General features: G+C 45.6%; 1 protein-coding gene across 1 annotated transcript; it reads right to left on the bottom strand.

The window, feature by feature from the left end:
- Window positions 1–1,228: 1,228 nt before the first annotated feature.
- Window positions 1,229–13,972, bottom strand: Dio1 (iodothyronine deiodinase 1). The gene is made up of 4 exons (XM_048351369.1): window positions 13,557–13,972; window positions 5,461–5,604; window positions 4,041–4,240; window positions 1,229–1,523 (listed from the first exon to the last, which is right to left on the bottom strand). Exons 1-4 carry the CDS (start codon window positions 13,891–13,893, stop codon window positions 1,455–1,457), a joined length of 750 nt encoding a protein of 249 aa, XP_048207326.1. The 5' UTR covers window positions 13,894–13,972; the 3' UTR covers window positions 1,229–1,454.
- Between the last annotated feature and the right edge of the window lie 2,818 nt (window positions 13,973–16,790).

Here is a 16,790-nt window from a genome sequence, read left to right as displayed (position 1 = left end):
CGAGTCACAGCTGTGTGTACTTTAGGCTGTGGCTGTCATAAACAAATATGAAAAGAAGCAGAGTTAAAACAGTTGAATTCCAATGGTTATGTAATCTAACACAAATGACCACTAAGAGACTTGTGAAGAAACGAATGAAACAGAATTTCAAACCTGAGCTTCTGCATAACTGAATGACAGTTTTTGCTGATCAATGCCTGTTGTCTCATTTGGTTAAGGTTATAATGCTTTTAAATAATCCTTTCTTCAAAATGAGTGGCAACAGTGGAAGATTCCAGCTTATTAGAGAGATTTCTGTGAAATATATTTTTTTTAATGGTAAAGTGAGTATTCTCCTCTTTCTGGTATGATTGGAGATGTGTTACCATGGAAACCTGCCCCAGCACTACCACCACTGACCTATTTAAATTTTTCAGCAAGGAAAGGGTTACTGTCTTTTTTTTCCTACCAGCTCCTCTCCCAATTCTTTTCTCTCTTTAACAACCAGAATTCTTCGCATGCTTGGTGCTAAAAACCAATTGGTATCCTTTAAAAAAATATATTCTGGGGGCTGGGGATATGGCCTAGTGGCAAGAGAGCTTGCCTTGTATACATGAGGCCCTGGGTTCGATTCCCCAGCACCACATATACAGAAAACGGCCAGAAGTGGCGCTGTGGCTCAAGTGGCAGAGTGCTAGCCTTGAGCAAAAGGAAGCCAGGGACAGTGCTCAGGCCCTGAGTCCAAGGCCCAGGACTGGCAAAAACAAAACAAAACAAAAATATATTCTGGGGTTTGAACTCAGACCCTTGCACTTGTTAGGCACTATAGCACTCTAGCCACTTCCCTATCTTAGTGATCATTTCTATGAATAGTGGATTTGGTAGGTGAATTTACTTAAAGGGTGCCATATTAAACTGCTTGGCATCAGAATGGCTGGAGAGATGCCACACTTGAGGTATGTCAGTGGGGTATGATTGCTCTCTTACTTGAAGGCAGTGTGAAGTGAATGTGTCTTCATAGTAGGTGCAGTGTGACGTTAGACATTCTTTAATGGGGGCTGGGAATGTGGCTTAGTGGTAGAGTGCTTGCCTAGCTTGTAGGAAGCCCTGGGTTCCATTCCTCAGCACCACATAAACAGAAAAGGCCAGAAGTGGTGCTGTGGTTCAAGAGGTAGAGTGCCCGCCTTGAGCAAAAAGAAGCCAGGGACAGTGCTCAGGCTCTGAGTTCAAGCCCCAGGACTGGCCAAAAAAACAAACGATTCACTTGTACTTACAGTCCAAGCATTGCTTCATTTTTGAGTTAAAACAATTTGTCCTGATTGGTCACTCCGACCTGCATTTCCTAGTTGGGTGTTGTTTGCTAATGGTTCAGCTGTGAACTCAGGTCGAAGATAGAAAGGCATCTGGGCTGGGAGGAAAACCAAGCCGGGAGAAGTCCTCCTGTTGGTTGCCTAAAACTGAGGGATCTGTCCAGATTAGATGCAGAGCTTTTTCAGAACATCACGAACTTCTTCCGGATTATAGTTCCAAGGGCCAGGTTTTCCCTGAAAGAGAAATGAGTCAGGCATTTCCTGAGTTCCACCTTGCAGGGAATATGTAGGTCTAGAGCTCTGATGTGAAGATGGGGTGGTGATGTCTATGCAGGGATTATCAGTACTGCACAAACAGTGGCAGATGCAATGTGAGGTTGATTTGATCATCCAGGGATACCAGAGGGTAGCACTAAATATTCATCCAGAGGACGACACAGAGAAGCAGGAGGAAAACTCAGTGAGTCAAAGTGGCAGAGTTTCAGGAGCCAAGGGATCTATATAAGTAAGATTTCCTTCCATCATTAGACCTTCAGATCTACCATATCCTCTCCAGTTCTCACATTGAGTTCTGCCCATTGTACACTGGAATGGCCTCTGCCTATCCAATCTTCTGCACTAGATCAGCTCTCTTTGTTCCCCTAGTACAACTTTCAATGGTCTCCTGTCTTTAGTCCCACCTACTCTGGTCCATTCTTCATTCATCAATAAATATTCTTTCTGTAGTACAAATCTGATGGTATGTTTTCTCCTCAGAATCCTCCTATGCCTCTTCTTTGCTCTAAGATGAAGGCCAAAGTCTTTGGTTAAGAACCACAGCCCTGTAACCCAAGTGCCCCAATTCCCTATCCACTTCCTTCTCTAATATGCCGCGGTGCCTTGCCCACCCTTTTCCCTATTTGTGCAATGATTTTTCCCTCCCCATACATGTTTGGCTGACTCTTTATGGTTTAAGACCCAACTGAGCTTACCACATCCTCTGCAACACCTATTCTTTCACAGGAGTTGGGAAAGGTATAGTGAGAGAACCAAGTCCATCCTGATGCCCCACATGCTTTCATTTACGAATTGTCTGTGGCTGCTCCTTTGGTGTGTTTCTTTTGTTGTTGGTGGTGGTGTTGGTGTTGGTATTGTTTGTTTTTATTGGTAAGAACCTAGAGCCTCATGTATGCTGGACAAATACTCTATCACTGAGCTATACTCAAGCCCAAGCTGCTTCTGTGCTACAACAGCAGAATTAAATAGTTGGAGAATCTCAGGTTATTTGTCTCACAAAGTCAAAAATATCTATTACCTGGTCCTTTATAGGAAAGGTTGACTCCTGCTCTGGAGTCTCACAACACATGGGACATTGAATTACTTCTGATATTGAATTACTGTCTTCTTTACAGTCTGGGGAGACCCTGAGCACCTTGAAGTAACACATAAGTCATTTTAAATTAATTTGTATATGTCTGGTACTTGCATGGGGCCTAATTCAGGGCAGGGACTCAGATCAAGGGCAGCCAGCTTCAATCATGCTGTCTTAGAACCACATCGCAGGGGAGGGGAAAGAAGGGGAAGATTGAGGACCCTTATACTGTGACCCCCAGCTTCCTGGGGCTCCCTTTGTAAGTCGTTCCTTATTTGACCTGCATAGGTAGGGCCAGCCTGGCCTATGGGTAGAAGAGCATCCAGGCAGTTGGGTTTCATCTATTTCCAAGGTTTGAAATCCCTTTAAAACTTAATGTTCTAGGATCAGAGGCTGCGCTTGCTTCCTTCCTTTATTCTAACCAGGCCAAAACCTTGAGGGATAGTAGCCCTCAGGAAGCCCATGCTACTGAGTCGGGATCCTGTGTCTCATCCCTTCATCAGCATTTCTAGCTTCTGCCATAGAGGGCTCACTCTCCTTGACCTCCTACACACAGGTTCAGGCCTGCCTCAGCAATGACAGCTTCAGAGCTCCTCCATCCTCTGTTGTACCCTTCCAGAGGATTTAGAATGGAAATCAAAGCCTTGTCTAGTAACATGGGGCAAGTCAGTACAGTCAATTCCCCTCTCTGAGCATCATTTATAAAATGGGAACATTTTCTTCCTTTCCCTTCCCTTCGCTTCCCTTCCCTTCGCTTCCCTTCCCTCCCTGCTCTCTCTTTCTCTCTCTCTCTCCATCCTCTCCTTCTTCATATGCCAGGATTGGGGCTTGAATTCAGGGCCTCAGTGTTCTTTTTTTTTTTTTTTCTTGCCAGTCCTGGGGCTTGAACTCGGGGCCTGGGCACTGTCCCTGGCTTCTTTTGCTCAAGGCTAGCATTCTACCTCTTTAGCCACAGCTCCACTTCAGACTTTTTCTGTGTATGTGGTGCTGAGGAATCGAACCCAGGGCCTCATGCATGCTAGGCATGCACTCCACTGCTGAGCCACACTCCCAGCCTGCCTCAGTGTTCTAGCTTGGCTTTTTCTACTCAAGGCTCACACCTCCACTTCCAAAAACAATGTTTTCTATCTCTCATAAAACCAAACCAAGGCTGGGCCAGTCATCTGCCTTCTGAAGGCAGACAGGACGATGCAGCTATCGACTAGCTGCTAAGGACTTAAAGGGCATTGTTTCATCTCTGGCAGGGTGGGGACCAATCTCACATGGCAGAAGAGCTAAATGGGTGAATAGATTGCCATGGTCACATGGACAGCAGTGATTTGAATCCAGATCTCCCTGAAACAAAGCCCTGTTTTGGCATTGTCTTTCCAGTGCCCTTTGCCCCCAGGTCAGGTCACCACCTTGTAGAGAATCCTGCCCTCCTGGAGTACATAGAGCCTCTCTGGCAGGGCTGCGTAGAGCTGACTGCTCTGGTTCTCCATTGTGTCCACTACCACAGGGCATGGAGGGTTCTGGTCCAGCAGCAGCTGGGCTGCCTGCAGGCGGTCCTGGAGGTTCCGGTGATGCCTGATGTTCACATTGTTCTTGAAAGCCCAACCATCTGCAAGAGAAATATTAGTCCCCAGACTCCATAGGCATGGCACACACTTCCTGCAGACTAAATACCACCTGCTTGTAACATAATGTCCCATACAGAAGTGCCTTGGCCATGCCATGATTTGACCCAGTTTCCCACTAGGGATAGATGGCAATGTCGCAGAGAGGGTTGTTGATTGATCTAGAACTGAAGCACTAGGCTTCTGACTACAGGCCTCAGCTCTTCAGTGTGAGATAGTCTGAGAGACAAGTGCTTCTTTTTTTTTTTTTTTTTTTTTTTTTTTGCCAGTCCTGGGCCTTGGACTCAGGGCCTGAGCACTGTCCCTGGCTTCTCTTTGCTCAAGGCTAGCACTCTGCCACTAGAGCCACAGCGCCACTTGTGGTCATTTTCTATATATGTGGTGCTGGGGAATTGAACCCAGGGCTTCATGTATACAAGTCAGGTACTCTTGCCACTAGGCCATATTCCCAGCCCCAGACAAGTGCTTCTTGATCTTTAATGTACACATGAATCTCTCAAGGACTTTGTGGATTTTTTTGGTGGCGGGGGGGTATCTGTAAAGAGGCTTAAACTCAGAGCCTGGACTCTGTCGCCTCACTTTTTTGCTCAAGGCTGGCACTCTACCATTTGAGCCACAGCTCTATTTCTGGCTTTCTGCTGGTTTATTGGAGATGAGTCTCACACGCTTTCCTGCCCAGGCTGGCTTCAAACCATGATCCTCCTATCTCAGCCTTGAGTAGCTAGGATTACACACATGAACCATAGGTGCCCAGCCAGAGGAACATTCTTGGTCTATCCAGCTCCCAGAATGGCAAGGTTGTTGGTGCCTGAATCACACTTTGGCAAACAAGGGTCCAGAGCAGTGATTATCCAGGTGTGTAGTCCCCAGACCAGCTGCACAGCATCACTTAGGAGCTTCTTAGTAATGTAGATTCTCATGCCCCAACCTGTACTGACCAGGAATAAAGCCCACCAATCTTTGTTCAACAGCCTTCCAGGTGATTCCAGTGCATACTGAAGTTTTAAAGACTGCTTGGGAATCTAAACAACTTCTCTCTCAACTATTCCTCATTAAACCATCTTTTAAAAATACAAATCAGACCTTGTCACTCTCCTTCTTAAATCTTTCAGCTCTTTTTCTCTTTCCTCTCTGGCCTCTCCATCCAATCTTGAAAGGGGGCTTGGGGAAGGGGAAGAGGAAGAGGCAGATAATCTTTCTGTACCTGACGCATGCGCTTCTTCAATGTAAATGATGAGAAAATCAGCTGTGGAATGAAAGTCTTCTGCAAGTTTCTTGAATTGGTCAAATTTGAAAAGAAATGAAGGTCAGGTGCAACTTCCAAAGTTCAGTACCAGTGGCCTAATGCCTAAATAGAAAAGAATCCATCATAAATCTAGAATCTGCTCTCAGTTTTCTTTTGCATGTGCCATCTTCTCTCCTACTTCAATTCTGTTCCCTGTACTACCCTTCCAGGATGGAGCCTGGATCTGGTAGCACTGATTTGTGTCGCTCTAAAATAAGAGGTTTGGGGCTGGGAATATGGCCTAGTATACATGAAGCCCTGGGTTCTATTCCCCAGCATCACATATATAGAAAATGGCCAGAAGTGGCGCTGTAGCTCAAGAGGTAGAGTGCTAGCCTTGAGCAAAAAGAAGCCAGGGACAGTGCTCAGGCCCTGAGTCCAAGGCCCAGGACTGACAAATCAATCAATCAATAAATAAATAAATAAAATAAGAGGCTTATGAGACCTTTCAGTGGATCACTGGAAGTGTTGCATGATAGTTATAATAATTAGAAAATCAGCTTCAATGCGTGTGTGTGTGTGTGTGTGTGTGTGTGTGTGTGTGTGTGATGGGACTGGCATGCATGTACAGCTTCCCTCTTCTTCCAGCCACCAGAGAAAGGCACCGAGTCCCAGCCAGGAGCACCAAAGTTGAACCAGACTTCCCCACTTTCTATCTACCCCAGTCCCCAGGGTATTGCAGCTTCCCGTACAGGGTCACACTAGACCCAGTGACAGAGGAGGAGAAAAGTTTCTCTGAGTTGGGCACTGGTGGCTCATGTCTGTGATCCTAGCTACTTGAGAGGCTGAGATGTGAGGATCACAGTTCAAAGCCAGCCCAGGTAGGAAAGTCCATGACACTCTTAGCTTCAATTAACTGCTCAAAAACTGAAAGTGGTGCTGTGGCTCAATGTGGTAGAATGCTAACCTTGAGTAAAAAAACAGGCCAGGAACAGCACCTGAGCCCTTAGTTCAAATCCCACAATCTAACAAAAAAAAAGTTTCTTCTAAATCACCACTAGGTCATTTGCCAAATAAAATCACACTGCTAGTCCAGGTGAAGACAGCCACCTCCATGCCCTGCCATGAGACGTTGGGGGATGCCCATGCATGACCCTGACCTTCTCATACTGGGGCCAGGCCCAGGACCAGAAAGTGACAGCAGTCATTAGGTGGGAGCAGAAAGTAGGAGCACCCAGAGCTGGGCGAGTGGGCCTTGCAAAACATGTTTCAGTGGTACAGGAGGGTCTGGAAGGCAGGACCTGTGTGAACCAAGACTCTGAGTCCTTGTGGCAACCTCCATTGTTCTATTGGGCTTCACTAGCACAATGGAGATCCAAAGATGAAATGGAGAATTTCAATATTGCTTTCTCAGAGCATTAATCTGCAAGTGTGAGGTCCTTCTGAGTGGGGTCCTGTGTGAGTCATGAGCTCATGGCCATGAAGTCCGCCCTGGGCCAAAGCCATGGATAATTCCCCAGCCTAGACTGGGGCAACACCCCTGAGCATCCCATGACTTCTTGTGGCCAGGGCCAAAACATTGCTAAACCTTTATCACATCTATTGTGGTAAGAGCTGGTCCTGCACTGTGCCATAGCCTGAAGTGTCTGCACCCCCCCTGCCACCCCCAACCTGTGTTCACTGTTCCTTAAGGGTAAGGCCTCATTAAAACTCTTCCCATTTGGGCTGGGGATATAGCCTAGTGGCAAGAGTGCCTGCCTCGGATACACGAGGCCCTAGGTTCGATTCCCCAGCACCACATATGCAGAAAACGGCCAGAAGCAGCGCTGTGGCTCAAGTGGCAGAGTGCTAGCCTTGAGCGGGAAGAAGCCAGGGACAGTGCTCAGGCCCTGAGTCCAAGGCCCAGGACTGGCCAAAAAAAAAAAAAAGAACTCTTCCCATTTGTATCCCAGAACTTGAGCATGCACACATTCTCTCTGTAAGCATTTATTCAGCACTTATAATAAGCAAAGATGCATGCCACACGCTGGGGATTGAGTGGGAAAGGAGGCCAGCAAGCCTCTGCCTGCATGCAGTTTCAGGTATGATTAGTGGGGAGTCAGGCAAAAAAGCAAGCAAGCACATAAGTGAAGCAATTTCAAGTGTGATAAGTGTTGTGAAAGAGACTATAAAGAAGTGACCTACTTCAGACCTCTCCCCAGAGAGGGCCTCTGGGGAGCTGCCATTTAACCTGAGAAGTAAAGAAATAGAAAGACCAGCCATGGGGAAAGGGAGAAGGGCTTTCCAGGCAAAGAGACAACAATGTTCAAAGTCCTCCAGGACAGGCAGGGCAGAGTTTGTTCCGAGGATCACTGGCTAGAACCAGAATGAGAATCAGCAACAATAGAGGCCACAACAGGAGGCTCTTACAGACCTTGATGAAGAATTTGAATTTTTTTTCTTAAAAGCTGGGGCTGGCGTCAGACTGCAATCATCAGGCATGAGCCACTGGTGCCTGGCAAGAATTTCAATTTTATTCTGGCTATAGTGGGAGTCATGGAGATATAAAAGGTGTGAATCTTTGCTGCATTTTTAGCTGCCTTAACCCTTAACCTACATGGAATTCCTATTTTGTATACCATCGACAGAAGAATGTGCCTAGCCTTGCTCTGTGGAAGGCAAAAGGGGCTAGGTCTGCTGTCTGCCCATAGCAATCAGGCCATAGGCCGTAACACCCAGGGCTGATTAGATCCCCCCACAAAGGTAGGAGGAAGAAGCAGTTAGGGAGCATTGAAAAGTCCTTCAAGGGGCCAGGGGAGTAACCACTAGCAGTAGATCAAAAGAAGCAGTGGACCAGTACACAGGGACTGATTAGAGAATAGTTGGCAACTTAAACTGCTATAGTTTGTGTGTGTGTGTGTGTGTGTGTGTGTGTGTGTGTGTGTATGTGTATGCAGGTGTGCGTGCGCGCTCGCACATGCACCAGTCCTAGGGCTTGAACTCAGGGCCTAGATGCTCTCCATGAGCTTCTTTTGTACAAAGCTAGCACTCAACCACTGCCACAGCACCACTTTCAGCTTTCTCTGAGTAGTTTATTGGAGACAAGAGTCTCAGGGCCTTTCCTGCCCAGGCTAGCTTTGAACCATGATCCTCAGATTTCAGTGCCTGGCTTTGCTCTGGTTAATTGATTAGTTACATATCTTCTGTGTTCTGCAAAGGATTTGAAGCAGCTTCTGCACAAAATAAAATATGAACTAGAAAATATGGAAGAAAAAAACTCTTGTCTCCATGGAAGAAATAGAGCAGGAGAAGGGAATGAAACATAATAAATATATCCCATGCATTTATTAAAACTGAGTTATGTATTTGGTTCTGAGTTTTCTGGTTGTCAAGTAAAAGGAGAAACACAAGTATAGATTTCCAGTATTTCAGTCTACAGAACAAGGAGAAGGTAGATTGGTTTCTCTAGACACACGAAGCTCTCCTGTCTTTGGCTCACAAATTGTTTCCATAGGAGGCCCTCAGATGCTCTCAGTGGGCCTCAGTCCCTGTGTGTTGATTGTGTGATTATTCCTCACCCATGTGACAGGGAGGCCCAGGCATCAGCAGGAAAGGCTCTTAGGCCAGTCATGGCCAAGTGGTGAGTCAATGGACTCCAATGACCCCAGGTAGTCATTCAGGGTGAGATAAGTGATTTAGGGTCAAGTTTAGCTCAAAATATTGGCTGTTTGGAATTATGTTTTCAATGCCCACCCCCCAAAAAATCAATACCCACTGATTGGGACACCCTGGAAGTGACAGAGCCCTTTGTTTAATTATTTACATTGTGGTTGGGACAGCGATTGGTCCTGAGGGCGAAGTTCAAACTTAGTTCTCTGCTTTTCAGACAGTAGAGAGAGGAAGGATGGGTACAGACGGTAGCTGCGCTGAAGGCTGGCTCTGGGCCCATGTCTACAGGCCACAGGGCAGAGGACCATTTAGAGAATGTTAGGTAAGGATCTGAGGTCCAGCCAAACTCTGGTTTATAAACAGGAAAACAGGTTTGTAGTAGAGCTGGACTTGGACCCATCCCAAGGTCTCCTAGGCCAGTAAATTAGTTCCACACCAAGCTCTCTTCCAGAGAAACTCCATGCATAGTTACAGAAAAATTCCTCAATACATTTGGAGAAATTTGAGATTTCAAACAGGGACTGAAATAAAGTGAGTTTCTACTGAACTCTCTGACACTCAGAAAATAAATAATCTATAACTTGTCTTCTCACACAACGTGCTAGTTCATCAATGCTTGGGAGGGTGGGCTGTGTGTGTGTGTCCATCCAAGAGTATGTGAGCACAATGTGCATGCATGTGCTTAAGCTTATACAGGGTACTGCAGAGGATGGGAGATGGTTGTGAGCTTCTCTGAGCCCTTTCTACAAAACAGAAAATGCACTAGCACAAGTTCTAGTTCTGACTCCACTAAGGATTCTGAACAAGACATTTACCACTCTGGGCCTTTGTATCTGAGAAATAGGGGAAGTGCTTTGGGTTATCTCTGAAGAGTGTTCCAGGTCTCCCAATCTGTGGCTCTATGTTCACAGTTTATACTCATAGCATACAATAGAGCATTTTAATGGTCTAGTAGGTATCTGAAACAGTTACAAGATGTCTGTCTTATAGGCAGAACTGGCCATGTTAACTCTGTACTTGAAAACCATTCCAGAACTCACCAAGCCTCCTCAGATATGTCTGACACATCATGCGTCCAAGTGCTGGTCCCTGCTAGTGGATCAACCTCCTCTTTCATCCTTTCTAGTCCCTTGCACCCCACTTCTGCCAAGCTGAAGGATGCCCTTACTCTTTCCTGCGCTGCTCTCCAATGCTGTCTCTAGAGATTCAGCTCATCATCCTGTTCTCCAGGCAGCCTTCCAATGGCCACCTCCTCACCCTACCTGTGAGAAGGTCCCTGTGCTTGTCTTGCTTCTGTCTCTCATTTCTGAGTTCTGTGGTCTGCCAGGACATAGGTAAGTGGTGTTACTACCACTGCCTATTATTTCAGAGGACTTAGAGTCTAAGTGTAGAACACCAACTCTATTTTTATAAAGAAGGAGCTCTTCTTGGTTTTCCTTTTGTCTGTCAGTCTCCTCTCTCTCATCCTTTGGTCTCAGCTGCAGGCCCAGAGGCAAACTAAGCCCTTTCTAAAGGAAAGTAGACAGTTAAACACTGTAAGACAATTCTGTGAATTGGCCTTAAGGCAAGTTAGCTTTCAAGGAAATGGGAAGTGATCTCTTTTTTGTTGCTTGGTATCCAGAAAACCTTTTTGTTGTTGTTGTTAGATGGTATCACAGTGCCTGGCACATAGATCCATGGTAAAGTTAGTGGTTATTCTCAGTGTCAGTGCTTGCTTGGTATGAATGTTTATTGAATAAATTGGGGTATTTGGGGGGGGGCATTATGGTTCAAATTGATAAAAAACAAAAGAAGGAGGAAGGAAGGAAGGAAGGAAGGAAGGAAGGAAGGAAGGAAGGAAGGAAGGCACTAGTGGATTGTGCCTGTAATTCTAGCTACCCATGAGGCTGAAATCTGAAGGATCTTGGTTCAAAGTCAGCTCAGGCAGAAAAGTTTGCTAGCCTCCATTTCTAAAATAACCAGCAAAAAGCAGGTGGATGCATGGTTCAAATGATAAAGAGACAGTCTAGCAAGTACAGGCCCTTAGTTCAAACTCCTATACCAAAAAGAAAAAAAAGAAGAAATAAAAGAAACTATTAGTGTACTCTTTGATTAAAACACCTCTCTTTGTGTGTGAACTCAAGACCTAGGCTATCCCTTTTTGTTCAAGGCTAGTGCTCTATGACTTGACCCACAGTTCCACTTCCCACTTTTTGCTGGTCACTTGAAGAGTCTCAAGGAGTTTTCTACGCAGTCTGGCTTCAAACAACAAGCCTCAGGTCTCAGCCTCTTGAGTACCTAGGATTACAGGCGTGAGCCACTAGTACCCAGCAACACTCCCCATCTTAAGCTACAAAAATCATTCTTTCTTCAAAGCTTAGTTCCAACCATGCTTCCTCTAGGAAGCCTTCCAAGTCTGGCAGCAGAGGAACGTCAAACCTTCATAATGTCTCCACTTCACAGGACTGTCAAGATTTGTTTATTATTACTTATTTATTAAATTTGTTCTGTGGAGACACTGTCTTTGACCCAAGAGCAAGCTCTGCCTCTGTCACCTAGCTGAGGGCCTGTCACAGGTGATAAAACCAGTCAAGAAGCATTGAAAACACAAGGAGAAAAGTCCTCTCCCTGAGTCTGACCTGGCCACTTATTGCTCTGTTCCCTTGTCCTTACTTCACTCTGCTTTGAAAATGAGAGGACTGACTAGGTCAATGCTTCCCAAAGGGTGTTCTTTGGAATCAGTTCAATGATCACATTCCTTTGGTGGAAAGCTGGGTTTATATGTTAGGAATACCAGTCAGTAATATGTTGATGTATCAAATAAGCTTTTTAAACATTTCATGTATTTGCTTTTTTGTTTTAAATGTCAGTCCTGCCATTGAATGCTGGGCCTGGGCACTGTCTCTGACCCTTTTTGCTCAAGGCTAGGCCTCTTTCATTTGAGCCAAAGCTCCACTTCTGGTCTTTTGGTGGTTAATTGGAGAGAAGAGTCTCATGGACTTTCCTGCCAGGGCTGGTTTTACACCGTGATCCTCAGATCTCAGCCTCCTGAGTAGCTAGGATTACAGGTGTGAGCCACCAGCACCAGGCTCATGTGTTTTCTTTTAAGATTCAGAGCTTCTCAGAGTCATTTTTTTGTGCAACACTTGGTTTCAACTCAGGGCCTTAATTTCTCACTTGCCCACACCACCATACATCACTGGTTCTCTAGCACTTGAATCACATCTCCATTTCTAGCTTTTACTTATTAATTGAAGATAAAACTCTTTTGGATCTGACTACCTCATCTGGCTTCAAACCTTTACCCTCAGATCTGAGCCCTCTGAGAAGGGAGCTTAGGTATCCAGGTTCTGGGTCTGAGGAAAGGTATGTGAGGAGAGATGAGGACAGGGAGGCCTGGGTCCAGAAGGGACCCAACTAACTGTAGGAAGCTGAAGTGTTGTTTCAGAGGAAGAGGAAGAGTCCAGAAAGCTGGACACTGGTACTTGAGGGTGTGGGGAGGGCTGGCATGGAGAATATTCTAGAAGGTTATTAACATGCTGTCAGCAATGTCACAGAGAAGCCAAAGCACAAGAGAGGGACAAGATCTCACAGTTCGTCTCCAGAAAGTGAGTGTGAGCAGAGCTCAGAAGTGACAGTGGGGAGAAAAGTTGGAGCCTGACAGGGAGGACCTCAACGGAAAGAAACTGAACTGGAACAGACATGGATAAGAGCCACCTGCCAGCCATTCACACACAAGTTGACTTGGAAGACATAGAAAGTGGGAGAAAGAAGTCCTATCAGGAAGAGAGGCTGTGAGGACAGAAGGAGAGAAAGCTGATTGGAGAGCCCACATAGATGGAGCTGCTCAGCCTGAATATGGGGGAGGAAGGAAGAGAGACTGAGACGAGAGATCTTCAACAAGTATATACGGAGTAACTACTATGTGCCAACAGTAGTCAGGGCACAATAATTGCTAAGTGTTATGGTGTCCATCTCCACAGAGTTTGAAGACTACTTAATGAAGGCAATGGGCCTAAGTCAAATACCCACCACCCAATTACCAACCACGATGGCCTGAATAAAGTAAAATTTAAGATGTTAATCAGAATAGAAGAGGGGCAATCTGGGTTGGGGAAACCAGAGCTGGATTTGAGCAGCAGTCTGAAGGATGAGATGGGAGGGTTTCACCAGGCAAAGATGGGCAAAGGGTGCCCTGGGAGAATGACTTCATTGTAAGATCAGCATTGAGGGCTGGAAGCCAGAGTGGATGGCTTGTGATTTGACTATTCGGGAAAGTAGTTATGCTCCTCAGAGGAACAGAACTGGAGAATATTTCATTACTTGATTAGGAAGAAGACAAGAACCCACCCAAAGGAGCAGAGGAAGAAAATTCAACACCTTTCAAGCTTCTCCATCTCCTGTACCACCACTATCTCAAGCCCCTGAGCATGTAGCGGCTTCCTGACCTTGCATGAAGTCCCAAATGCTGCACCTCTGTCCTGACAGGCTGACCACTGTGCAGTTTGGAGCCAGACCTCCATGCACAGCCTTGTCTTCCAGTCTCTGCCACCGGACCTTCAGGATGAACCAGAAGTACTGGGTGCTGAAGAAAGTCGGGACCCAGTTGTCTGGAGAGAAGCGAGGGTTCCTGGTCATGCCGGTCTTCTGGCCCATGGCCAGAATGTTCTTCTTGACCCTCTCTGGAACGAGGATCATTAGCGTTTTGCCCATGACCACCTCCACAACCACCTGCAAGAATATCCAGAGCCGCTTCAGCCACAGTCTTTGCCGGGACAGCCCCATCTCTGTACAACCAGCACTGGCTCTGAGGCTGATTGACCAAGAGGCTGCAGCCAGGCAAGGACACAACACTGGGTGGAGCTGAACAAAGGTGCAGAGTAGGCACAGCCAATCCCTGACAAGGGGTAGGAGCCAGGATAGAAGGTGTTTGCCTTGCTGTCAATAAAATGGAAAATCCCTAACCATGTGCACAAACGTGTACACAGAATTATTATCATTTCAGATTAGTTGTCTTTCCTTTTGAGAGATCCTTGGATTAGGACATTCTGATTAGATTTCCTTCAGATTAATTTGAAGACCTAGATACATTACAACTAAAGGCTTCCTGCTAAGCCATAATGAAACCTATCGTTTTGTACAGTTAATATGTGCTAATGAAAGAATGGAAAAGATTTGTTTCAGCCTGGGTCAGTGGCTCAAGCCTATATATTGTAGCTACTCAGGAGGCTGAGATCTGAGGATCACAATTTGAAGCCAACCCAGGTGGAAATATCTGTAAGACTCTTATCTCCAATTAACAAGCAAAACCTCCCTAGAAGTGGAACTGTGACTCAATTGGTAAAGCACTAGCCTTGAGTGAAAAAGCCAAGCAACAAGAGTACGAGGCCCTAAATTCAAGCCCCAGAATCAGTGTGTGTACATGCATATGCGCTGTGAGTATACACACACACATGCACACATACACACAGAGAGAAAGAGATCTGTTTCAAGTGAATAGATTCTAACTATGGTTATTCTTCTACTAAAGAAAGATGGGAGCTGGGAATGTGGGTTAATGGTAGAGTGCTTGCCCAGCATGTGTGAAGCCCTGGGTTCGATTCCTCAGTACAACATAAACAGAAAAATCCAGAAGTGGCGCTGTGGCTCAAGTGGTAGAATTCTAGCCTTGAATAAAAAGAAGCTCAGAGACAGTGCCCAGGCCCTGAGTTCAAGCCCCAGGAAAAGAAAGAGAGAAAGAGAGAGAGAGGAAGGGAAAGAGAGAGAGAGAAAGAGAGAGAGAAAGGAAGGAAGGAAGGAAGAAAGAAAGAAAGAAAGAAAGAAAGAAAGAAAGAAAGAAAGAAAGAAAGAAAGAAAGAAAGAAAGAGAAAGAAAGAAAGAAAAGAGAGGTGTGCTTTACCCTCACAGCTTCCCAAAGGTGGGTAAGGATTTGTGGAGGACAAGCCCTCATCAGAGGTTATGAATCTGGGTCCTTCATGGCTGGTACAGGGCTGGGGCCATCCCCAGGGAAATCTGAGGCCTGCCCCTCCTCTTAGCAGTAGAGTGGAGTAAGTAAAACACTTCCAGTTCTCTGGGAGGTTATAGTCCAGTGCAGGGAAGAGAAAGTTCAGAGAAAATTGCTGTGTAGTCTAGTTCACACAGAGGGTGTGTGAGTGTGATGCGAGCATGAGGAAGAGGCAGCTGATTCTCTTCAGAGAGGTCCAGAGGACTTCAAAGTGAGGCCAGTGATCCCAGTGGAAGGAACCCCAGGGCCAAAGGCCTAGAATCCAGAGAGCATGACTCAAAGAAGCTCAAAGTTGGAAAGTGTTTTAAAATACATCTAAAACAACTTCCTTTTTTAAACCAGGGGAGTAGAGTTGAGAGGGAGAAGGGTGGGGATGATGGGAGATTGAAGCCCAGAGAGGAGAAGTGTCCTGACTAAAGCCAGTTGCAGTGTTAAATAATCTCTAAGGGGTTAATTCACTCCCTCCTGGCTCATTTCTATGCCTATTTCAATGTGTCAGTAAGGGTAGCATGGAAAGGATGACATAAAAAGCTGGTTACCACTCCAAAAAGTTGTCAACCTTGCTCTGGTGTCCGGTGACTGCCTTTACTACATTCATTTCATTTAGGAAGGAAGACATATAGAATAAGTAAACTCCAAAAGATGCTTTATTTCAAAATATCTCATAGGAAATGCCACATGTACGTTCACCAAGTACAGCACCTTCTTCTTCAAGCAGTCACAGCTAGGATTACAGGTGTGAGCCACTAGCACCTGGCTTCTAAAGCCATCACGTATTTGTCAGTTATTTTAAAACTCTGGCCTGGCATTCCTGTCATATCTGGCTCTCATTCTGATGTTTGTTCTACCTCATCCAACTGTGTTTTATGCCTTTTAGTATGCTTTGTAATTGTTGTTTCTAAGCTAGACATGCTATACTTAGTAGAAAGAACTGCAGTAGGACAGGAGGCATAGCCCAAGTGGTAAAGCACCTGACTCGCAAACACAAAGTCCAGAGTTCAAACTCCAGTACTGCAAAAAAAAAGCGACAGGCTGGAAATGTAGGTCAGTAATAGAACACTTGCCTAGCATGTTAAGGCCTTGTGTTCCATCCTTAGCACCAACAACAAATAAAATAAGCTACTAGTAATACATTGTTTCTTGGTTATTTCCCCCTTTTAGGTGGGACAGGCTGGCCAGAGGTGAAGTTGAGTATTTCAGAGTTGAACTCTGATAGAACTGCAATAGGTTAGACTCTGACAAACAGTTTTTTTTTTTTTTGAGGGTGTGCCTTGTCAAGGGGAATAATGTCCTGACATATATTTCAAAATGTTTATTTTCTTACTCCCTTACTGAAAGCATGAGAGGATTTTCCCTCTAGTCATCACTGTGAGAATCTGGAGGAGCCGCAGGAGGTAAATTTCATCAGTGTGAGTATACTTCCCTAACAGAGTCCAGTGTGAGTACACTTCCCTAACAGAGTCCCTGGACTACCAACTCTCAGATTTGACTGCATGGAGCCTCCACCAAGTTCTCAGCTACAGTTGAGCTTTTCATACTCTGCTCTGGTTCTTGCAGAGCCTTCTTCTTATGGTCTTTTTTACACCAAGCTATGAATTTGTGTATCTACTTATCTCTCTAATTCTGAGGGCAGCCATGTGATATTGGTTGGTTCTCATTGTCAACCTGGGATGCTCAC

The sequence above is a fragment of the Perognathus longimembris genome, chromosome 7 (assembly GCF_023159225.1).
Source record: "Perognathus longimembris pacificus isolate PPM17 chromosome 7, ASM2315922v1, whole genome shotgun sequence".
Classification (NCBI taxonomy): Eukaryota; Metazoa; Chordata; class Mammalia; order Rodentia; family Heteromyidae; genus Perognathus; species Perognathus longimembris.
Note: the sequence above shows the minus strand (reverse complement) of the source record. Positions and strands in the feature narration are given on the sequence as shown.